Source organism: Stegodyphus dumicola, chromosome X1 (genome assembly GCF_044657685.1).
Source record: "Stegodyphus dumicola isolate Sdum_Otavi_A_Nest chromosome X1, ASM4465768v1".
Lineage (NCBI taxonomy): Eukaryota > Metazoa > Arthropoda > Arachnida > Araneae > Eresidae > Stegodyphus > Stegodyphus dumicola.
In genome coordinates, this window is record NC_140780.1 from 28,423,088 (window position 1) to 28,449,178 (window position 26,091).

Consider the following 26,091-nt stretch of genomic DNA (forward strand, 5'->3'; position numbering starts at 1 on the left):
TTTATTATGTTTCTGAAATGCATTATTAAAACTGTTTATTTAAATGTATGAATTATTAATTATGATGTATAGAACTTAACTGTCTTAAATGTTAAATTCTGGTTCAACAAAGACAGCCAGACGACTTATCGTATCTTTCAGCTAAGTACACTAACTCGGGAGAAGGTTTAAGCAAACCTTTTCGTTAGATCTTTAGCTTAACAACTTACAAAACTTGTTTAATAACAGAAAGCAACGCTACTTGTGGGATTAGCAGAACGCAAACATTAAACTGAATTATATTAGAAGATGAAATTCATCAAGCAAAGTTTTCCTCCAGTATGTTTTGTCTCTTAGCCTAAATTTATGCAAGCAAATGCGGCTATGAAAAGGCTAAAGGCAATTCAAGTAAATCTAGAATTCAGGCGAGAAATTCAGTCAGCTGTCGCTGACAGAAGCTCTCCCTTAACTTCAAGAACTATGTTCTTATATCTATTAAGAAATTTGCATACTTGTAAGAGCCGAAGAAAGTAGTAGATATAAAATTAGTAACGCGACAACCTTTTGAAGGGATAGTACAGGCAAAATAAGAAGGTAATGGGTAAATAAAAGCCAACTATTACAATGAAATTAATGTAAATCATGATTATAACAATCAAGTGAAAAAACTGACAATAGCTTTGAGTGAATGAGCAGCTTTTAAAATTTGTTTCAATTAAATTTCAATAAAATGAATAAAATCGTGACGTGCGTATCAGTATAGCCTTCTGCTACTGAAGTTCTAAGTTTCGTTTTCGCTTCTAATGAATCTTCATCAACCGACTACTTATACACTATATTAAATAATAAGTACAGCAGAGTTTTATTTGAAAACAAAATGTCAGCGTAAAAGTTAATAATATTTCACGAAAATAGTTGCTTCCAATAATTTTATTTTAACGGTGATCTTTTATGATTTAACAATGAATGGATATGTAAATATTATCTAAGGATTTTGCATGAATAATATTAAAGAATTAGATTACCACATTTTAGCTCTATGTTACAGGTAAAGGAAATAATAAATATTGTGTTGGCTTTATATCTCTTAAATAATGGTTTAATAAGCTAATATGTAAATAAATTTCTTATTTGAAATCTGCTTACATATGTTAGATATTTTTGGAGTAATTACCGCAGTATGATCGTTTTAATTATTTAATTAATTACCTAGTTACTAAGTTACTAATTGTTTACCACTGGTTTATCATCACAGTAAATTCGTAACCCCAACTAAGTAAACAAAATTTTAGATACTGTAAATACTGGACCTGGCATCCAGTTACTTTGTAAAGAATTAAATCTTCCTACCGCACGCTCTTGTAATGAGCAGCGTATTCATTTACTTAGCAAGCCGAAATTTTAGTGTTGTAATATAGAAAAGGTAACTGTAATATGGTCTGTTTTTTACGATACCTCACCCCAAAATTCATCTTCTTCTCGATAACTGGCTCTGAAACTAAAACACTGGACGGTACTTTATCACCGAACGAAGTATAGTCGACCGTAGGCTATCTGGCCTCCATGGTACATTTCATGTGGAGAAAAAAACATAAAAAAATTTCATTTTTCCAATGTACTCTTTTGCTTTAATGGATTGTCTGATAGTTGTGCTAAAAAATGCTCATCGGTCAGGCAATCCAAAAGTTCCAACCCCAAGTCCAAGAACCTTCTTTTTATATACTTCGTTCTAAATTTGCTTTTTTCATTAAAACTTCATTTCTAAACTCGAACAAGTATTAGGAAAGAAATATGTTACACAGTCATCATTAGAAAATTTTCTATTCAGTCTCATTGTTGAATTCATAACAATCACTTAGTAGGAATTAAAAAGAACGAAATCTATCATTCCAAATATTTCCGTAACATCGACATGGAGACTTTTATTTTACACTTTGAAATGCACCAATATTTGAGCAGCTGAGTCACTAAAACCCCGAAGAGCTGTTTTATTACGTTTGATGTAAAACAATTCACAGATCTATAATATTTGAAACAACCGAAATATTTAATGCATTTCCAGAATAAATATAAAATTTTACAAATTTGAAAGCAATCGAAACTGAATTTCAGCAATCATTTTCGATATTAGTTGGGAAGTATTTATACTCTTATCAGTATTTCAGTATTACTACATTTTTTAAATTTTTAAAGCATGGTAGAAAAATGAATATTGTAGTCAAGCAATACAATTTTTTCTTCTTAATATTATATTTGTCATATAATACATTAAATTAAATTTTAAAGAAGTGTCATATTATATTTATCCCAATGAAGCCTATGGATAGCCAATCAACAGAGTTCAGCATCCCCGTTTGTGTAGGCCTACCAACGGTTGAATGGTTAAGACCGTTAAAAAGTGGTACTTTGATCTGGGTTCAAAGCTCGTCGAATGAATTGCTTACATGAGCGGTTTCATTGTTTACCCAATGTAATTCGAACGCTGTCTAATTTCTCTTAGAAAGTTTTCTACGAAAGCATCCTGTTCCGTAAGCAAATACCCTTGAATTACTTTACCAGAATCTGTTGAGTTCGTGCATAAGTCCGTGCATTTCTTCATTGCTTTGCAACACGGAATAGTGAAACCTTTGTTTTTCGTTATTCAATTGTTTTTTTATCAGTTTGGAGAATAACTTCTGCCAATAGTAGATCGTATGTTGTTAACAGCTTGTTTCGACCATTTTCAAGGCTTATCCATATGAGTGTTAAGAAGAGAAAAATAAACACTTCAAACGCATTTATCACCCCCTTCTGAATACTGTCTTTTCCAGTCTCTTTTTAACAACATTCAGGAACAAGAGTTTCATGAAGAAGCTTTTCTTCTCTCTTCAGCTGGCTAATAGACTTCTTCAACTCGAAACCACAACAGTTCTCCAGGAGAGGCATTGAACTCCTACCTGAACGCTGGCAGGCGGTCATTGACAAAAACGTTGATTACATCACTGAGTGAATGAGTGATTATTGATTTACGACGTAGTGTATCACTGTCTCTTTATTGTGTATTGTATTGTTTTGAAGTGTATTGTAGTGAATTTTATACTAATAAAATCATGGCATGGCAAAAATGGTAACCCACTGAAGAGTGGCAGGATGCAACGACTTAATAAAAACTCCTATACAATTTAATCTCTTGTTTGCGTTAAAATTTAAAATCAATAAAAATAACATATAATATAACAGCAGGAGTATTTTGAATCACAAAAGTTATTAGAAATACGAGATCTCAGATTGCAAAGTGCAAGGCATTGCTAACGAGCCGCGGAAATAAAAGGTGCAAATTTAGTCCCATGGGAGGGGGGGGCAAATAATAATATTAAATTTTTTTTTAAGTCTATTCATTTGTGATACAAAAAGCTTGAATAATTGTTCTTTTTACGATTTTTTTTTTTTTAATTTAAAAAAGCTACAAAAGATTTCAGTTTTAGTGAGTTTCTACACTTTACTAATTCTACTGTTACGAAACCGAGATTTTGACAGTTACTTTTGTTTCTACGAAATACCTAACTGTTGATTATGTTGTGTAGCTTAATTAATCTAATTACTCAAACCGTATTCTAAATTCCAGCTATACACCTTTTTAGTAATATGAATTAAGGGTTTAATCAGCTTGTATGCTTGCTAGTATTTATTTTAATAGGGTATTTCTCCCGTCTTCTTAACACGCCTTCGTGGTGTAGTAGTCAGCACGCTAGACGCGTATTCGAGAGGTCTGAGATTCAAGCCCCGGCTAGGGCATTGGTTATTTTTTCACGTCTTCCTGCTTCGAAATACCCTAATGTCTCTACAGTGACGCCCGAACAGTGGCGAAGGTGGTGAATGATGATTCTTCACCACCAGGACTTGGCGATTGGGTCCCCTTAAACCCCAGTCGCCCTTTAAATGGGGGAGTATATAAGGTGTTTCTCCAGCCTTCTTAGCATGCCTTTGTGGTGCAGTGGTTAGCATGCTCGACGCGTATTCGACGGGTCCATGGCTCGATTCCCGGGGCAGGCATTGCTTATTTTTCAAGTCTCCTGCTTCGAAATAACTAAATGTCTCTACAAAGTAAAGTTAATTATAGTTAGTCAACTTTTTAAACTGAGTGTGGTTAATTTTTGGAAGTCTTAAAATAAGTCTCTTGGGCTTGAGTCTGTGTTAAAGAAACTAGTGTTTCAAGTATTTCTGGAGTATTATCTCAATTTAAAAATAGGAATTATGATTCCAAGATCTCGCCCACATATTTGTGACCGTTAACAGAGATGCGGTTATTTTTTATCATTCTACCCTAAACCATGGCACCTTCTGCGTGGAAACAGGGTATATAGTAAACAAGGAAGTTAAGACACGTGTTCCTCTCTTCGCCCAGGGTAGAACACATCTAGAATCCCAGTTCAGACTATATGTGGACTCGTCACTAAGCTGCGTGTGGTCCTGTTTCTCATAGCTCCATTAAATACGATGAGGGCACCATCTTAAACGAGACTTTTTGGAAGATGAAGTTAGTGAAACAAAAACGATTGGTTTTCTTGTATAACGACCAAGCTTGTTTAGCCTTCGTGCAGCAACAGAATGGCTTATTCTAGTTTTTTTTGCGGTGACCGCCGAAAACATCGCGGGCAAAAACGTCGCGGAGAAAATAACGCAAGTCGAAAACCCCGTAGTACAAAACATTGTGGGAGAAAAGAAAACAAAAAGAAAACACTACAGTTCTAAAGCATCGTCGTACGAAATATCGTGTTTGAAAATAAAGACATTCAAAAACTTCGTCTTCGAAAATATCGTGGTAAAACGTAAAGTACCGACAAAACATCGCATGACGATAACATCGCACATGTGCGTTTTTCAGGTTTTAAAAGTTGCAAGTGCATTTTCGCATAATCTTTATATGTTGATTCGGTATCCAGGTTACCTACCAGTAGCTTATTGATAAAACTGCTCATATGCATATGTTCAGCTGGTAGTTTGAGTTTAGTTTCTAACATAAAAAATATTAAAAGGCATCCCCCCTGTTTATTTTACTATAATCGAATAATCAAATAATTCATACTCTGTTTATTGGTAATAAATGTTAAAATATTTTGAATGCTTCCTTTAATTTGCATTCTAATAGTCATTTGTTTAAATTTAATTATGAATTATATTCACATATAGTAATTGTGAGGGGTTTTTTATTTTAGGTGCTGTAAAAGACAATTGTAGAGATGCAGTTTATCAAGAGTTCTTATATACATAAGAATACATATTCCTCTTTTACATAGAGATAAGATTAGTTTTCAGGAATTTAAAGAAAATATGATAAATTGGATTAATAAAAACTATTTTGAATTTTGAAAAGTGTTTTTCCTCTGTTAATCATAATATAGTGCCATAAATTTCTGAATGTGCTTATTTTTCATACAAATAAATAGGTTTACAAAAATTTGTCATATAATAGTTATTGCAGGATTTAGTATTATTATAAATATTTAATTATAACAGATTTAGCTGAACTACTTTTTTAGTTTCTCTGCAGATGAAGTCACAAAGGTAAGTGGTTCGATATTTTTCTGTATTCCACATTAAATAATTTTGTCTGGTAAATTATCAATACTTATATACTAAAGGTGAAAGAATAAACTTTCCTTAAAAATACAAAAATTTTCAGACATTTAAAAAAATTAGTATACGTAGAAAATTCTCAAACTGCCAAATATGCGAAACTGAAAATGTTATATATGAAATATTTCATAAATATAAATATTTTCACTATTTGTTAACTATAATTCACTGTATTTTTTATATATAGTCACAGATTAAGGTAGCAGTGCTTTTCTCACTGTGATTTCTCGTGTATTTTGATTCATAAATACACGTATTTATAACACGTACATAAATCCACGTATTTTGATTTCCCTTTTGAAACTGAATAAAAAAGGAACTAAACATTCTCGTTCATAAATACACGTATAAACACGTGCATAAATCCACGTATTTTGATTTTTTTTTTTTTTTTTTTTTTTTTTTTTTTTTTTTTTTGACCGAATATAAAATGAACTAAACATTCTCGTTGACATTGAGAGTTGAATAACAGCTCACCTCAAAATGAAATGAATTAATACATTTATGGAAATTTTTACACAGCATATATTTTGCAGAAAAAGTAAACTGAATATACTTAGAATTATTAATAATTGGTAGAGTTGATTGCAGAATAAAATGCCTTAATTTCATGGTAAACAATAGATCTTCTTTTGGAATTTTTCTGTGTTGCGTAAAATGCAGATTTAATTTTTTATATTGATTGTCATATAAATGACAATTACTGTTTTATTTTGCTCTTAAATGAACTATTAGTAATAAAATTCTGGATGAGATAACCTTTAACATGTGCTAGAATTTACAAAGTTTAATTTGGGGCTGATTTCAACTGGTAAATTTCATTTTACTGAATTTTGCATAACCTAATACCAATGAACCAGTGCAAATTATTTTCAGCACTTTTTTTTTAATCCAAAAGGCTATTATTCTCGAAATGTGACTTCCTATCGTTAACTGTAAACTTGTTTCGCTTTTCAAGTCTTGCCATTTGGCAAAATTTAACATATTTACCTTTAAAATCTAATCTGTTATTTATTAACAATCCAAGCTATTTAAAAGCAGTGCACACAGTTCTTAACAATATATTTTTTTTTACTTTTTAAACTGATTGATTTAAAATACATTTAATTCATGATATATCTAATTGAAAACATTTAATATTATTATCTAATTACCTGATATATTTCTTTACTTTTCAAATACATAGAAGATATATAACTTTCTGGTGTTAGTATCTTATAAAATGTTTTGTTATTTCCACTGCCCCATCTGTATTGATAACCTGCACTGATAAACCATATCAAAATTTAAGCCCTTTTGGTAACTGCTAAAATCTGAGGACTTTCAGATTTTTTTTAATTGTGTGAGCAGAAAGATAGAATTTTAGAAGAGCTTCTTGAGTTACCTTTTGAATGATGTAAAGAATTGTTAACATAATGTCAAGAACACAATTTTTACAACTAAATATTAAGTATATGAAAACGCTGCAGCATTTTCATGTTACGAAAGCATGTTTATTTATTCTGTGGCTAGGAATTGATTTAATTTTAAAAATACAATTTATTCCTTTTAACAATTTCCCAACAGTCTCATCGAAACACTAAAAATTCTTTACATATTTTAAAGTAAGGTGATTCATTTAATCTGTAAAGATTATTAAATGGCAAATTTTATTATTGAATTTTTAATACAAATTAATTGAAATTAGAAACTGATTTTGTAAAATAATTTAGTTATGAATACTTCAGTTTGGGGCTATTGGATGTTTAAAAATGATCGAAAGATTTTTAATCTCTTAAAAATAAAAGCAAATTTTCTGTTATAATATTTTGTATTAATAATTCATTTTAAGTTCCTTGCTCAGTTTTAATATATTCACAAATTTAGATTTAAAAAACAAAATAAATTGTATAAATATTCTCAACATTTCTGATTTTTCCATAGCAACCATAGGAGAAGGATCTGAGACTACCTATGCAAAATAAGTAGGTTCTAGATCATCACAACACCTTCACATACTTTCACTGAGTTGAGATTTATTTAAGAGGCTAAAGGGATATTGTAACTAGTATTTCAAATCCTGATAACATCCCATACGCTGTCGATGGGACTTAGGATGTCCTGAGGATATACTGGGATGTGACATTAAAGACTCGCGGGGAGGTGTTTAGGAGGCTCGAAGGATATTCCGGGATGTCCTGAGGATGTGCACATATTCCGCGAGCACATATTCCAGGATATCCCAAGGATGTTTTTGTGCTATGTGGGTAAGCACTACTTTCTGTTTCTTTATGTGAACGTAAATATACAAACCATATTTCAAGCTAAGGAGATAAAATGATGATTTCTATTCCTGTAAGAAATTTATATAAAACAGCAAAAGTCCTTAATTTTTACTGGTTATGTCACAAAATTATTTTACGATAGTGCACTACAGTCACAAAAGCAAAGCAATTAATATTTTATAATAACTTAAAAAGTACCTGGAAGAGAGGAACTTGTTTAAGAAATTTATTAACTTGAGGGATTCTTGATGTTTTACCACACAGCTGGTCACCATATCCATCAAGCACAGCCTGTTCAAGTTTCTCTAAAGCTCCTAATTTCAACCACAGGGCGATTGTCTCTTCACTGATTGATGTCATGAGTGAAAGTGGCACGTGGCAGGATGTCCGAACAGGTGGAAGGCTGCTGGCTGCTGTTGATGTCGCGGTCATACTGGCGCAATCTAAATTAAGAAATTTTATAAATTAAATTAAGAGTGTAGTTTTAATAATTAAATTAAATGTAGCAATATTTATATATAGATAATCTAACTTATTTGTAAATGCTAAACAATTTTACTATATTTTGACAACAAAATGGTTTTCATGTCCCGTAACTAAGTCTTTGAATAAACACTTAATATTTTCATGCCACAACAATGAATCGCTTTGCATTTGCTATAAATTTCAAATTCATCGCTATTTGAACTAAGGAAACATTTTTCTTTGCAATCAAAGAACTGTAAAATTTTATAAAGTAGTGTCTATTGTGGGTGATAAATATTGTAATTTTATTTCTTTTAATTTTCTGAAAGAATTCTTAGAAATAATAAAATGTAAAACAAATAGTCTTACTTTTAATGAAAGAAGCGAAAGTTTACTTTATAAGAAGCAATTTGTGGTAAACCCAACGCATTGTTGGCGAAAGTGTGATTATTACTGCGGAAAATCAGTTATATCGAATGCGTTTCCAAATTACGTGAAATTTCAGTGCATAAGGTAAAGTGTTTAGCTTTATTTACTAAAACAATTGCGCGGTTTTTATTTAAATTAACCAGTTATTTGTAATTTCAGCACCAGAAACTTAAATGAATTATAGAATATTTAAGCTGAGGTTTTTGGATTGTAATACAGAGCGTGTTTCTGCTTCTCAAGGCCACGTTACTAAGATTTGCTAGCTTTAATAAGATTTTAATTATTCAGTTTTGCGTTATACCTGCCGTCATTTAAATTGCTACGCCGGTGAGAGTTTCTTAGCCAACTCAAATTTAAATTAAATTGTGTGGTCTTTGACAACTAAGTTAAGTTTTAAATTTGAATTCGCCTGTTACTTTAAGTTACATCGCCACAAGTGGTGGTTGATCTTGTCAAGCACGAGAAGTGCGCTTGTGTTCATGTTCTGTTTAAATAAAAGTGTTGTTTCAAACTTTTCAAGTCTCTGTTGTTACTTCAGTAACAGCATAATTCACTCTACGTCTGTTAAAAGTTTGGATCTTGTTTATGCTCCCAAAGCAGCTCAAACTCTACATATAAAAAATAATTCAATGAAAGAATTTAAACTCTACATATAAAAAATAATTCGATGAAAGAATTTAAACTCTACATATAAAAAATAATTCGATGAAAGCGCATGGAAGGATATTGCAGAGACATTAGGTATTTTTGGAAGCAGGCAAGTTGAAAAATTAGCAACGTCTTCGCCGGAAATCGAACCGCGGATCTCTCAATTACGCGCTGAGTGTGCTGCCCACTACACCATGAAGGCATGCTAAGAAGGAAGGAGAAACACCTTATAATATATATAAAATATCTCATTACATAAAAAGCAGTGATAACTGATGAATAACAACTATCATAATCAGAGATACCACTCTAGGGATCTCTCTACCATCTACACCCCATTTTAAAAGCAAGCTCCATCGCATGCGTGTGCAGCTAGAACAGCACTCATAATTTTTTCATTTAGTTCTGCAATTTTATTCAGCACTCGAATTGATGTGCTTATATTTAACTCTTTCATAGCTAAAAGCCATAATAACTACAAATATCGTTCCTTTATTATAAAAATAAAACCCGCAATAATCTATGCAAAAGATAGATTCGATCATAAGTAAATGGTATAAATTCATTAGGCAGGTATTTGCTAGACCTAAAACATTCGATTCAGAGAAAAAAGGAGGGTTATATTCGAAATCCCCTTTATATTTACAAGTATTCACAGGTTCATGTTCTTCCATTTTAACGTTAGAGTCACAGTGTTCAAAATTCATTCTGAGATAACGCAGCGGCAACTTTGCATTCAGAGCGACGATTGATATTTTCAGTCTCTTTGTGTCAGGAATTTTAAACAGAAGTTTTATATTTTATAAAAACATGTATTACCCTCACATCTTCGTATGAATGTTGGTAACCAAGGGGAAAAATAGGAATGACGATCTAAGTTGCAGAATGTATCTCTGTGAAAGATACATTCTGCAATATGTGTTTTATGTTGAAATACTAAAAAACACATAAAATATACTTCAATCAAATCAGAAGGGACCGCTGGTCCACCGAAGATGATCGCTAATGTCTTCTGATAGCTGCTTTTAACATTTGTCATTTGACGGCATCCTCACACACTCTATTTAGTACTTGGGATTTAATAAGCCATACTTTATACCATCAACTACGAGTAAATGGTCTACTCCCTTGAACGGTTTTCCTGAGTTGTTCACCATAGCAAATGTTCGGTTTTTCAGTTAGAATTCAAATCTAAAAAGCTCCTTCTTAACAGATGTTCACTCTATTATTGATCTACTCAAAGAGTTGACTATCCATTTTATGCATATCTAGTAAATGCTCGTTGATTGGGGGAGACCTCATAGTTTGCCATAACTTATTCATAAATTTTACACATTTTCTTCTCCACTTTATTTAATTTGCAATCAGCCTGTTCAGAAGCTTGTACCTCCTTGAAATAATGATACTAAAAGAATAACTGCCGTCATGACTTATCACTTGGAATTTGTCTAAGATGCATTTATGGATCTGACTGTTGCAATTATTAATACAGATTAAAACAATCTAAGGATCTTTACATATTTCTGAAGCTTTTGGATTAAGTTAAGAGTTGCTAAAGGATGATATTCCATGATTGACCAGGTGGCAGGAGGTTCGGATCACTATGTGTTCACTTGCAGAGAGACTGCTGAATATCACCTTATAATGCCAGCAGAGGATCATATCCGTGCATGGGCTGATGTTACTGCAAAACATCACTATGCTTTGAAACACATGCACGATTGATTCAACTTCGTGCATAATATCTCAAACAGACTGGAGTAACTTTCAACTGCCATTCTTATCGCCAACACAGCCCCTATATATTCTGTCCTTGCGTTTAATGCATTTTATGTAAGCTAACATTTTTATGTTCTTTTCTATTTATTTTTATTTCTTTTTTACGAGTTTTTAATTTTTTAGTGTGTGTATGTGTTTGCATGCATGTATATATATATAAATTAATTTTTAATTAATGTCATGTACTCTAATTTTAACTCTGAATAATTAATGTATTATATCTTTTTGTATCGGTAACTCTATTAAATGTTTAATGTCACACTCAATTGTATTATATAGTTGCTTGTACCAAATATTTCTATGTAACTCAAGTCACACCTTTACCTGTATTATAATTATCTACAAAACTCATTAATTTTTCACGTTTTGGAAATCCATTAGCAGCATTTAAGTTGTATCTATCCATCTCTATCTCTGTTCACCGTAGAAACTAAAATGTTTTCCTCACCCGCACTGCACCAGCACTCTTTTTTGCATGCCTTAGCACTCGTCTTGCACAAAACATACCAAACACTTTGGAAATGACTGAAACAACAATTTACTTCCCCCTTAGGATCTTTTGTGGCAAAGTTTTAATTCTGTCAGCGATGCCGCTTGGCCAATAAGCAAACAGCCCCAGTGGATCGGCTACCCCGCCGCCGTAGGAAAGAAAGAAATAAAGTCTCCTTTGTCATAGAAATACTGAAAAAAAACTTATAAAATATATTTCTATCAAATCTGAAGGAACCTATTATTGATAAAATATATTCTTTTACAAAAATATCATCTTGGCAAAGATTTTGAATAAAACTCTATCGATTTAGATTTTGAATAAAGCTCTATCGATTTCGAGGGTTATCAGATGTAGATCGATCTTCTTTCGCTCTATCTTCTTCAAGAGGATAAAAAAATGTGCCACTACTGAAGAATATGGAGCTATATCTGATCGCTTTGGAAATCGATAAAGTTTTATTCAAAATCTACACCAAACTAAAGTTGCTTTTTTACCTCATTTTAAATCTATCTTGTAGTTAGTATAAGATAGACGTAAATCTCCTAAAGTAAAGTAGAATATAAAGTAACTTCTTGAATAGGAACGGTCATAAATCCCTTACTGATCAAATCTGTCGCGTTTTTTAGCCCATTTTAATTCATTTTATTGACTATTTATAAGGTTTTTGTTTATTAGACTCGTAATTTTAAATGGAAATCCTCTCTCTCTCTCTTCCGGATTTAATTAAGTATGCGTCATGTTTAAAGAGGGATTTGGAGAACAGTTTCAGTGCAGTTAGAAAGAAAGCGTTGTGTTTATTTCTTTCTATAAGAGGCATCTTTTTCTTCTAAAAATTCAATCCAATACTAGAAATCGGAAAATAGTATAAAACAAGACAATTACAATTTTAAGCTTTCTCTTCTTTCTGGCTCTTCGTTGTTGTTGTCTTGTACACATTATATGGAACAATGGTTGCCAGAACCTACTCCAAAGAGAGGTTGCCAATTTCCTAACGTCATTAGTTTGATTCAGGTTTACCATATAATATTTTCAAACCGTTTTAAAGTATCAGCCTGAATAAATCTAACCTCAAGTCATTTAGACCCTACCAAGCAAGTTATCGCTTCGTTTATGCATATACTGCAAAGTTCTAAAAAAGGTATAAAGAATACTTTTATTTAAATCTTGAATTTCGCAATTTCATAATTTGTGCTTACAAATTAAACTCCGCCACTTGAAGGTATTAAATAACAGAAAATTGAATTTGCAAATTTAAATAGATTTTTAGCTAAAGACTACACAACTTAACTTAACTAAACGCTGACTCAGACTTTTAATGGTGCGATTTAACGTCAGCAAGGAAAATGCCTAATGCCGAAATCTAAAACTTTCAAAACCTCGCCTTAAATGGCCATTTGCTAGTGACGACCAACGAGAGGAGAAAGATCAGTAAATATGTTTTTTGAAAAACGTTGAAAATGTTTGAAAAAGGTAATTATTAAGAATGCAAAAGGATATTCAGAGAAAAGTCAAACACTACTGATCCTGAATGAACAGAGCGCTTATAAGGAATCAAGGTATAACTTTTATTTTTAAGTTTATGTAAAGTAATCAATGCAGAACAAATACAAGCATCTCAGTCTCGTTGCTCTATAAATTCTGGAGCTATGAAAGTTCAAATGTGTGGCTGTGTAAATTGCATTCATTCTTACATTAGCCTGTCGTTACTGGAAGTTTAACCCTTGCTCAATCCAATTTAATTTGCTCAATTTTAATCCGTTAATAGGAATTTTAATCCTTGCTCAGCAATGAGGAAAAACAACCATTAAATCACATTAGCGACTTCGACGGAGAACGCATTACTGAATAACAGAATTTAATGCTTCTTCTCGGGATACGTCAGGCGAATGAGGTGGGGATCATTTCCCTGGATCGAAAGGAATGCAGCTACTCGTTTGCAGAAAGTCGTAGACATGGAGAAAAGATTCTAGACACGTTACGTAGACAACACCCAGAGACCACGTCTCAGGATATTTTTGGCTAACAGTACTGTGTTATCTACAGGATCCGAATAACACTGGCAAATGGTAGCACAATCGTCAGTGTAGAGTGTTATAGTATACCATCGTTTATAATGCTATGGATTAAGCAGGCGTCACTTCATAGAATGCATTTGATATTTCAGCAACGTAGTGGCAGACTGTAATGAAGCAGCGAAGTCGTGTGTGGCAGGATGAGTCAACGTCATTTTTTCTGAGGGGAATCACGGTTTCATTAGGTGAAAGTTACACAAAATCTGGATAGATATAAAAGGATGATTCTATATGTGACAGTCGACGACGGAATGAAAGACTCGGAAAAGAATATAATCGTGCCTACCATAACGCGCTAAAAAAGAAATTCATGCACGCAGTGCTATTTAATTTAAGAGCAGATCATAGCTCGTAAGAATTCAAATCACCATAATCAGCGTTCAGTGCCTCAGGGACTTTATACGATTAGTCTCACTTCCATACTGCTGAACAATTACACTAAAAAGACGCATTTCTACGTATCTTTAGTGTAATTTTTCAAGCAGGAGAATACCACTCCTCATACTGTAACAACATTCAGAATCTTCTTTAAAGTTAACAATATCCCACTCTTTAATTAATCGCCTAGATCACCTGATTTATTCTCCATCGAAAAAGTGTGAGAAAAGTCGTGATGTGTTACAACAGTCCTCTAGCAAATCTACAGCAACTTTGGACATGGATTAATGTAACTTTGATAGCTATTTCACGGGACACGGTTAAAACTTTGCTTAAACCAATACCATCACGTGACGAGTATCTCGTGAGTGAGGGATATATAGAATTCTAACTAATGTAAACATATATAATGCATATGGTTTTGAAATGATAATCATTTGTTCTACATTGCTCATACATCCTGCAAAAGTGATGTATGCTTTCTTCTGTTTTCACAGAACAGTAGTATATTTCCAACTTTTTTCCAACAGGTTTAAATACGGCGTATTGATAAATTTAAAGACATCGTGAAGACATTTTTGATTGACACTGATGACATGATAAATTTAAACACTTTATAAAGACATCATGAAGACACATTTTGTAGTCTAAGGCTTGTTAAGGCCTTAGACCGCAAAACTCTAGTGTTAAATACGTAATTGGATAGCGAGTCTGCAAATAAACTTGGAGTGACTTCTTAATTAATTTCAATTTTAAACAGTTTTATTAGATGTGAACATATATTAAAATTTAAATTCCGCATATTTTACGTGATACACTAATGCTAAGTTTCTTAATATGAAAATATATCCATAAGCATTTATCCTAAGCTTACTTTACATTGCAATATCATTTACTTAGACTTCTTTACGTTGTGCAACTTATTAGTATGTTACTTCGCAAAGCAACTGTAACATTTGCAAGGCCATATAAATACACATACATAGTATTCATCTAATGCAATTTAGTACGATATGCAGTATATTTAAACATATAACATATGCAATGTATGTTGTATATCTTTGTGGGTATTTAAACGTTTAAAAAGCATTTATTTGGCAATAAGTATATCAGTTTCACATTAAATAATTCCTTTTAACACTGATGTTACAATGAATTATTAAACGCAGAAGCTGCACCAGTCAGTCTCTATGTCACCCACTTTCAGCATGTCGTTGATTTCAAGGTAATTGAATGCAGTTGTCTAATGATAATGGCACAGGAAACAGGCAGCTGTTACGTTCTGCCTGTCATAAATACTAAATGAAGTTCATTTTCCTTTTCATTAAATAAAGAAACTCGTTTGCCGCATTAGGTAAGTAAATAATTACGTGATAAAGTTAAGCAATAGCTTTTCAGATTTTATTTCGCTCGTATTTGAAAAGATGAACAAACACGGTTTCTTAAACTTTATACACACATTAAGAATCTTGTTTTAGATTGTTATGCATCTATTGATCTCATTTACTATGTATCTAGTGGTTATTATGTGTTTATTGATCATTATTTACCTAAAAGCTATCTTTAAAATACACTCTTGCTTACACACAAATTCTTTGTCTTCGAGACCTTTTTTGTATTATACATTACCAGTGAGATAATTCTATTTCCGTTATGAATGTTCAGTCGCAGAATCGTCTGTTCAACTCACTGAAGATAGCAAATTCTTCAAAAGACTCATGGCTTTACTATATTCTTTGTATTAATTTTTTCGATATATTTGTATTCATTCTTTACATAAAGTACTTGGTTTTAAACCTGCTATAGCTCCTACTCCTTAAAGTTTACTAAGGTTACTGTACTTACTTACTATATATATATATATATATTTAACAAACATTCTCTATTCGTATAAAGCAAATTAAAAGTTAAATTTTAAATTATGAAATTTTAATTGCATACGAATAATGATTAATTATTGCTGCGAACTAATTTACAATATCATTTAAATTCTGAGAGCATATGTAAATTTTAATTTGATTTAACTTGATTTAATTTGATTTAACTTGATTTAATTTAATTTATTTCAATTTAATTTTAATTTAATTCAACTTTACTATTTATTCTATTGAAACAATATATATATATATATATATATTTTCCCAATGGTGGGACCAAACCGAAGACCAGAAGCGATGGTCACTTTATTATGGGGGCACCCAATAGGTGGGCCATCTTTGCCTCCTATGACGGGACGGACAAATACAAGCATGCCATCTACGGGATTTGAACCCGGGTCCTTTTGTATTGCATTCGTCTTCCATTATACCATCTGGGCGGCATTATTATAGATATTAAAATACTGAGTTATTTTCTATTATTCAATTCTATTATCTGATACTGAGTTAGTTACGATTCTATTAATGTTGCGCATTCATTATATTTAGAATGATTTATAGAGATTTTGCGCAGCAACTGAGTTAATATTTACTGCATTTATTCAACATTATTTAACGTGTATTTTCTTTTGCTATTTTTTAAAGTTCAAGGAATTACAAATATTTTGAAAAGCATAAAACGCGTGTATTTTCAATTTTAAGTATTAAATTTAAGTTTGATACTAAATACTTTAGAAATTATTATATCAGAAATACTAACTTCCAGAAATGAAACATTAAGTAGTCCTCACATTCAATAAAAATAGATAAAAGTATCAAATAAATGTCCTAAAAGATAACCTTGCTTTTAATTCTCATACATTGAATTCTATGCTATTAATGGTTAAATGATTATGAAGATTCGTGAAAATCTGAGAAACATTTCCAAAACAAAACAAAACAAGTTATCTGTCTTCATTCCGTAGTCCAAAAACATATACGTAATACAAAGAATTAGACATTTTAAATATCGTTGTGATCAGATTTAACTATCCTAGAAAGAATAGAAATAAAAACAACACTATAAAAAATAGAAACCATCAGTGTGATGAATGTTGAGAACGAAATACTAAAAGGAATGGACTGGTGAACGGGCAATTTTTTGTTATAATAGGTAACAATCTAACATAAAATACAACCTTTATTACGATAACACAAGCAAATATGAACCAATTCTTATTCACACTTCTGTTCATACAGATAGCCCTTAGATGTTCTGCAGTAATGAACTACCCCTTATCTCACACGAACTTTATATATGCCATTTATTTTAACTTAATCTTCAGTAGTTAGTTGAAATTTTAGAGATACCAAATTTACTCTACGCAAAAATGGGAAAAGAAGGAAAATATATCGATATTTTCATATCAAAAGCAAAGCAAAAACGTTGATGCGAAATTCTTAAAACAAACAAAAGCCCTCAACTCAAAATGTAATTTTGCATGAAACGAACCTTTTCAAGATGCAACTCCCTTTCCCGCAAAAGAATTCTTTCCAAAGAAAAATAAAATGAATATTTTGCATTCCATATGGACTGATATATATTCTTTCCATGCCTTTGAAGCTATTATCATAATGCATTGGCATGCAGTAAAATATGATAACATTTTATCTCCACTGTTATTTTTTCAATATGGTACGTAAAATATGAATTTAGATTGGATTAAACTCTAAGCAAAAGGCCTGATCTTTTAGAGAATTCCGTAAATGAAAAAAAGTTACAGTATTGTGAAAAGTCGGTAAATTATTTACTTATTTTTTAAATAAATAAACTGAAACACTAATGGGTTAATAAGTAGCAAAATTTAGGGATGATGGACTTTAAATAAATGAAATTAACACAAACAGCCATTTATTTCATTTATTTCTGTCAGTTATGCCAATTTTTTGCGATTCATTTTTCCCTTATTGAAAAATAATTTGTTGCTACTATATTTCCTTATCATTTTCCTCAAATTCATCTTACAGCAGGTACATCATTGGCTAACTTATATTTGAACTTGCACAAGGTCAAAGTATCTCCGATATGTTATGAACATTGGTCGAAAGTATTTTGATCCTCTAATGATAATAATCAGCTAGGTCAATATTTTGATATCAAGAAATTATTACTTTTATATTAAGAAACTTGCGAGTACTTTGACCTACGCATGATAAAATAAGTGCCTTAAAATCGATAAATGGATACAAACATAGTAATTCAGATTCGATTCATTAAGTTTCTCGAAGTTACCAGCTCTGATGACTAGAGCGCTATCAATCGGAAAAGCAATATCCAATCAATGAGTTCAAAGAATGGTATCCACCTGCTTCTTAGAACCGAAATAGAGAACAGAACTTTTGTTTCTATAGCAGCCGCCACGTTTTGGTCTTTTAAAGTAACTCCAGAAGTGAATGTTGTGTTGAGAAAATATGAAACCATAGCATATTAAAATTACATTTGCACAGCAATATGTTTCTCAAGCGTGGCCTTGGTCGAGATGATAGTTAGCGGAGCCAGCTGCCATATCATTGGACCAAGGTTAAAATCTCTTGAATAACTCTTGCCCAAGGTTAAAATCTTGTTTTCTTCCCCTCTCCTTGCAAATGTATATTAGTCACCTCCTGTGGCGCGTCGTGGGTAAAGTCCTCGGAGATGTGATGGTTAAATGACAAGATGGGTCCGCCGATAATTTTGACTAATGCGTAACCAGCAATTGCCCCGCTGTTAAACAGCTATCTGAATGTCTTCTGAGGTTAACTTCTAAAAGAAACTGTGATACGCATAACTGTAGAATAATGCAGTTATACGCATAACTGTGGAATAATACAGTGATGATACGCATAACTGTAGAATAATGCAGTGACTCCCCCTTAACTGTCATGTCTCTTTCACAGCTTTATTAGGAAAACATAGAAAATAATTTAACTTACTGTTGTTATTTTTGTCATTTATTATAAATCAATATCTTACAAATGATTAACCCAAACTAAAGGCTCGCATTATTTTGAAACTGCGTCAGAGCTCGTTATATTCGCTTAATTCATTCTCACATACCTTTTATTACTCAAATAAATATTCCTCACAAATATTAAAATTCCCTAGGTCATCAAAAGAAAAAAATAGCGTTAGATACGATTAAAAATTCTCTATTTGCTGCTAATTTTAACCCATTTCTTGTAATGTACTGCAAATCTATAGATTCATTTGTACAGTTTTTATACACAAAAGCTTTATAATCATCATCTAATAAAACTGTGTTTTGACCAAAGCGTTGATATAAATAGGTGTACTGAATATCTAAACTATTAATATGAAGATAAAAAATGAATTATAAAAATTTTTAAAACGCTCAACAATGAAAGATGGCACTTAAGTGCTGCGTAGTCTTTAAAAGCGTGATTGTCAGCTTTTAAAAACCTGCAATATAATAACATAAAGATTCAAAATAATTGATCCTTAATGTTATGCTCCCATATTTTAAGAGCTGCAATATTTAAGTATCTTTTCCCCAACATAAAAGACGTCAAATACAAATGAACAAATCTGACGCCATTTCAAATTTGTAGCTTCATTAAACAGGAAGATACTTTCACCTATACGCAGGAGCAATATATTGTCAATCAGCAGAACATTATCAAAATAAATATTTTATCCATTTTCAGGCTGTTCACAAGTGGGAGATTATATCGTAAACTGGCTGGCATACAGTCTTTCTCAAACATTTTCTTGAATTTTTGGACGAAAAATTAACAATCACAGTTTTTTTAGTCCAAAAGACGTTAGCCCAGAAGGGCTATTAATTTCGTTTTGGCATTTTGCGCTGAAAACTTTAAATGTAAGGTCAATTTTCAGACTGTTGCTACCAAATATTACAGCCCTATCTTATATTTAAAGAAATTAAATAATGAAGAATCTGCAAAAATGTACGTATGTTTCTCGCATAGTGGTAAAACGACGGTACCTAGAGCCATCAAATTTTGAATAACGTACGTTTCCACTCGAATATGGGCATCTGGAAACCCCCATGTGGAATTTCGAATTTTTTTTATTATCTATTTCATATTCTGTAAAACTTTAAGGAATTTTTGATTTACAAACTCAACGATTTCAAAGCGAGCAATGGCAACACTGTACGGGGGGAAAAAAAAATCATTTTTGTTTCCAGCGCGCGAGTCTGTGTATCGGAAATTCTAAAGATATGCTCATTTTAAAATTATTTTGCAATATTGCTCCTGAACTGAATTTTATGGTTTAAGTGCGAAAGATATGATATTTAATAAACAAAGGTAACCCACAAAACGTTGAAAAACGCCCTTTTGGGCGTAATGTTAAATCTGAAAGCTTTCAGATATATTTTTTTCAGTTTTTTTTTCCTTTTTTAGCAATATATAATTGACTTTTTAATGCAGTAGGACACTTTTGTGGAGAATTACTTCTCTTTCAGAAACTGCTTAACTTAAACAGGAGAAAGCAGTAGTATAAAATATTTCACTTTTTTACTGCCGAAAATTGGGTCAGTTGTCTAACTATTGATTTCGTCCATTTTGTTTTTCGTTTTTACTTTTACATCTTGAATTGTTTTCATTGTATTGTAAAAACAAAGCGAAGTTCCAAGGTATAAAGGAAAAAAATTTAAACATTGCACGGTGAACTGAATCAAAAAACGCATGCAAAACATTTTGATAAGTTTAATAATTTTTCAATTACAAATAACGGTTTAATAGAAGCGCAAAAAAATCATGCAGATGGGCGAAAGTTCGGCATGGAATTACTTATTTCACTAGCTTATAGTTTCCCATGTTAAAAAAGAAAAACATATTTCAGCATCAAATATAATATCAGTTGCCAAACATAAGGTATTAATAGATTTAACAAGGTCAGGGTTAATTACATGCGGGTGGAGCTCCAAATGACGACCAATTAATAAACTGATGAACAACAGGAGGGCTAAGAGCAAGGTCTTGTATGTGTCTTTCATATTAATTTCTACTCTGGAATAAAAGCGTGAGAAGATATTTAATCCATGAGTTCTAGCCTTATTTTTTAATTCAATTAAAATTTTAGACATGTAATGTAATTTCATGAAGAACTGCTGCGATATATTTTCTGGTGATTTTAATTGTAATTCGAGGCGAATAATCTCCATGTATACAACAGTGAGAAATCACTATTTGGGCTTAATGTAATATTAATTCTATATAGATCTCCCTAGAAAAAAAATCATTAACCTTTAACTTGGGCTCATTATGTCATGGAAAATTTGAGACCTATACACGCAGCATTGAGAAATTATAATTGCTATAGCAATTATCATTAACAACAATGATGAAAAATATCAGTGGAGATTTTACGTAAAGCAATACCAACAGTTAAAACTAGTAACGTTTAAAATTGGCTTTGATAAACGCGTTGTCTCGTATAAGCATACCTTGAAATGCAGTCATGTTAAATAATTAGCTCTAGGCAACATCTTTAGGAAAGATAAAAAAGCTAAATATTTACTTTGACATGCGGTATAAAAGAATTTTACAATTTGTAGACTTTAACACAGTATTTTGGATTAATATGAATTTTAAATCTCTGAACAATTTTAATATTGGAGGTTTTTATTATAGAGACACCTAATAAACGGACACCGTTACATCCTACAAAGGATCCCATTACATCCCATTCATGCCTTCTCCGAAATTCGATGGTGTGGTGTATTTAATTATGGCAAAGCACACTAGGGCTATCTGCCTAAGGGGAGGGATGCCTTCGTGGAGGACTTTCTAAGGGAAACTAGCTCGTATACACGTTACACATGGGGAAAACCACGTAAACGCCCATGCAGGTAGCCCGTTCGCGGGATTCGAACCTCGGACCGAACTACCAGTGTTCAGCGACTTTACAGCTCGGCCGCTGGTGGGCCCGAAATTCGGACACAGGCGCTTTGGTACGGCAGTCAGAGTCATGAACTACTTTCCCATCGGGAAGTTATCCCCTTCGTACTTAAAGTTTAAAAATATGTTTCTTCTATACTTCTATCATTTAAAGTCTGCAACTATGCGGTCTTCTGCATTCACTCTTTCCTATTCTGCGAGCCTGAATATTCCGTTTCTCACCGCCTTTAAGGGTTATTGTTGTTGACTAATGCTTACTTGTCTGACCTATAGTCAGCCCCAGCCCACGAAATTCCTCGTGGCACGGAGCGCAAGATAAGCCTGTCGTTGGCAACAGCCTTAAGCACCTTAGAGTTGACAGTGCGATTTAACTCTGTTACACCCCCAATTATGATGGAGAGCACCCCGGGGAAGGCGACAGATGCGAGAGTCTCACATCCCTCTTTCCCTACTATCAACCTCTCGAGAGGACTTTCGGCTCGCAGCATATTTAGAGTGCCCCCATGCCACACGGACACTATACATTTACAAACATCAGTACCTTCTCCGGGATTCAGTCCGAGCAGTCAGCGACGTTAATCACTACACCAATTGGTAAGAAAAACGTTTTCCTTGAAAGTTCAAAAAAAATTACATTTTAATTGCTAAGCTCAATTTTTTATACAACAGCTTTATTACTTGTAGGTCTCCTTTCATAATCCATAATATCATTACCGGACTACATTATTCTAAGGAAGAATTCGTAAACGAAATGTTTAAAAAATTAAATTTAAGCAAATGAACTTTTTCCTAACTTCTTTTTTTTTTTTTTTTTTTTTTTTTCTTTTTTAGGAAAACGTCTAATCCACATCTAGCTATGCAAAATTTATGATTATTATTAACTTTGTACTTCCTAATGATGGTATAATATCATACTATTTTCAGATTAGTGTGTAGCATTCACGTTTATGTTTTACTAAAGAAAAGTTATTTTAGTTTGTTTCCTTTCTTTCTGCCTCGTTTCGCCACGAGGTTCGTATAGTCAAAATTTATTTAGATCTGAGTGCAGTCAATGTTTCTATAATAGTTTAGAAATTTACAATTAAGAGTGTGAGAATTAGTTTTGCAGCCCATTACCTTGCCGATTATAGCAAAGTCTTTTGGCGGCACTAATGCTGGTTGGTCTTGCTGCTAATACGGTAGATTGAGGATAGATCCTGTTTTAATAAGCGTGTGTTTGAACTTATGCCGTGGTCTAGGTGAAGCCTGTAATCTCCGTTCAGGTTAGATTAAAATTCTTGAATTTATATTACATTTCTAAAAGTAAGCTTCGCTTTGAAACCAGGTCCAGTTTGGCTAGTAATGTTACGTTTATGTATTTTAATTTAATCACTCACAAGCGATGAGGCAGTGTGTATGTGTGTTTATATTAGGGTTTTAATTATGTGTCCGTATGTGGAAGCTTGTCCTTTTTCTGTCATACGAAGATCTCCCTAAGGAAGCCTGGCGATTCCTCGCACAGGCGTAAGAGAATACCAGTACAGAAGATGGGTAAAATAACCCTTTATTTTTCGTCAAACTCTGAAGACAAATTCACGTAATTCGTGCTTACTATAACACCGATGAACTTAAGAAGATACCGGAACTTAGGAAGAATGTAATAATAAAATCAGAGATAAAGAGTAGTGCTGGACTAACAATTTAATTTAAGGCTAATTAGGCTGACTCAACAACCGACCCGGCGATGTACTTATTAAATGGCCAAAAGGGCGTATCAGCTACTCAGCGTAACATCAATGATAAATTAGTAACATGCGCTGGCTAGCGAAATCACCCTCTAAATAGACTACAAGATTGGTCCGTTTAAATACTCATTTCACCTGACTTTAAATTTGCATTCTGACGAGGAATTGCGAGGGGAAAATGAAAGGTTCAGGAAAAGTACCAATCTTAAAATAATTTGTTACTTAAATTAAGGGAAACCCCACAGGTTTATTTGAAGAGTAGATATTCTGGTGAGGAGAAATCATCTTACAGAACATGCATAACACTTTACTACTATTGTGTTTACTAGTTCAGTTACTTCGAACTCGAATCAAGTGTTTTTAAAAACCTGGGGTTGTTATTAGCGCCTGTTTTAGACTCAAAGCCTGTTTTAGCTTGTTTTAGAAAGGCATTGCCTAGATCCTTAGATCATTTCAAGCTTGACATTTTCATTTTTAACTCGCTCGACAATTTTAAACTGAGCTCGACAATGTCCGCAAACTTTTGCCGTAGAACAGTGCTAACTTTTTGGCAGTGCTTGGGATAGGAAAATGTTCATCGCAAAAGTTTTCAAATCGTCTATCTGAATGCTTTCTTGAGTGATTTTAAATCCTAAATACCTCTTTGAATAACTCTTTAAAAGCAAATTTATATTTCTGAAAATTCTCTCTCAGCCCTGCAGTCTCTTAGTCCGAAACTTCTTCAGAGACAGCTTTTACATACTGTTCTACTGATTCCGAGGCTTCAGTTATATAATCTAAATTTATAAAGCAACGGGTCGGCCAAAGAATGGTATCTGTCGACCGCTGAACAGTTGCTGGATTAACTCAAATTGATAACTCAAACTGCAAGCGTAACAAAATCAGTGGAATAGTGTAAAAAAAGGTCCCTGATTTCGTGATGAAGGCCGTTTTAACATCTTATCAGCTGTTTGAAAGTGCCCGACCCACAAAAAAAAACCTTTATACGATTACGCTTGATCTGGTCCCGTTATTTTAGTCTAGTAACCCCAGAAAACGTGAAGCGAATTATTACTATGTCTGAAAACAATGGCAAAGCTTAAGAAGGTTAAAATAACGGTTTTATATTTCAACAGAATTTATAACATAAGGACACTCTCTTGTGCTTCAATTTCCACAACTCGCGGTGATGAAAATTAAAACAGAATAGTTTAAATTCAATCAAATGTTGAACAGTAGTCAAGGACTACACAATTAAATACTACTAGAAGTTGGCTCACTAACTCTACCGGAGCATCAGAAGTAAAGTGTCACAACGAGAAAACGCAAAGCCAAATAATTACAATTATTTTAGAGATAACTATTGCACTTGCCAAGCAGGCGATGCCAGACACACTCTCTGTCTAAAATCCCAGCATAAATAATTTGTTAACTAGTGTAAGATTCCAAATATTTTCCTCGCCAGAGTTTAAGTAATCGCAACGATTTTCTTAGATGACCTTACTAAGATTTTAAACTCTAAGCCTGTAACAGGAGCCAACTTTTACAGTCATTAAGTTAAATGCCTCAAACTAAATTTTAATTTTTTACAGAAATTTCAATTTCATTGTAGAAATATCTGGATCAGTTATCTGAAGAGAAAAACAACGGAATCGCACTTCTCTGTTCGAACAATAAGTAAGCAAACTTTCGGGTGTTTTAATTGCAACAAAAATAGTAAATGTAATAATGCCTAAAACGTAATAGTAAATTGCTCCAAATTTTATGCTAAAAATGCACTTCCACCTAACACAGCATACAGACAATGAAAGATTTGGCCTCTATTTCACGTTGCAGGAGACAGGAGGGAAGAGGTTTTTCTCTTTGATCTTGTAAAATTAACTGCGTGCGTCCACGCCATACACTTGTGGTTTTTCTCTTCTCTTTTCCTAATATAAGATGAAACAAATTACTCATGGAAACCTCATTGCGTGCTCAGAAAAAACACTTTTTTTTCTTGTGAAAATTAAAAATTGATCTGGAATAAATAAAACAGTATAATGCCTAACAGTTCTTGCCTAACAATTTTTACACAAGACAAGTAATGATGAATCAGAAAATTTGAAATATTTAATAAAGAAATTAGCATAGAATGGTGTGCTACACAAACATAAAGTCTAAAGGATGATAATGAAATGGTTGCTGTAAATAACAAATTATATTCCTTGGTAGGTATATAATCAGCCAAAACAGCCATTTCATAGAAATATGAAATCCTTTGGAAGGCCTCATCTAGCGCATTTGAATGCTAAAGTAGAATATATTTAATTATTCCGTCAGTTTGAGAATAAATTTAAATCTTTATCTGGAAAAGAGGGTGCAGAGATGATAGGATAATCTCAAATGGTAAACATTTTGATTAAAAATTCAGAAAAGAAAACTGAGTTTCCAATGAAATACAAAAGGCGAAAGAAAGAAACTATAGCGTAAATGGGTACACCTGAA

At 32.6% G+C, this 26,091-nt stretch overlaps 1 protein-coding gene across 1 annotated transcript in view; it reads right to left on the bottom strand.

Moving 5' to 3' along the window:
• Positions 1-26,091, bottom strand: part of LOC118199015 (uncharacterized) — a 321,168-nt gene that overhangs the window by 234,355 nt on the left and 60,722 nt on the right. The window contains exon 2 of the mRNA XM_085807260.1: positions 8,058-8,302. Coding sequence (XP_085663386.1) covers positions 8,058-8,291 — 234 coding nt within the window. The 5' untranslated portion in view covers positions 8,292-8,302. The remainder of the gene's footprint in view (positions 1-8,057; positions 8,303-26,091) is intronic.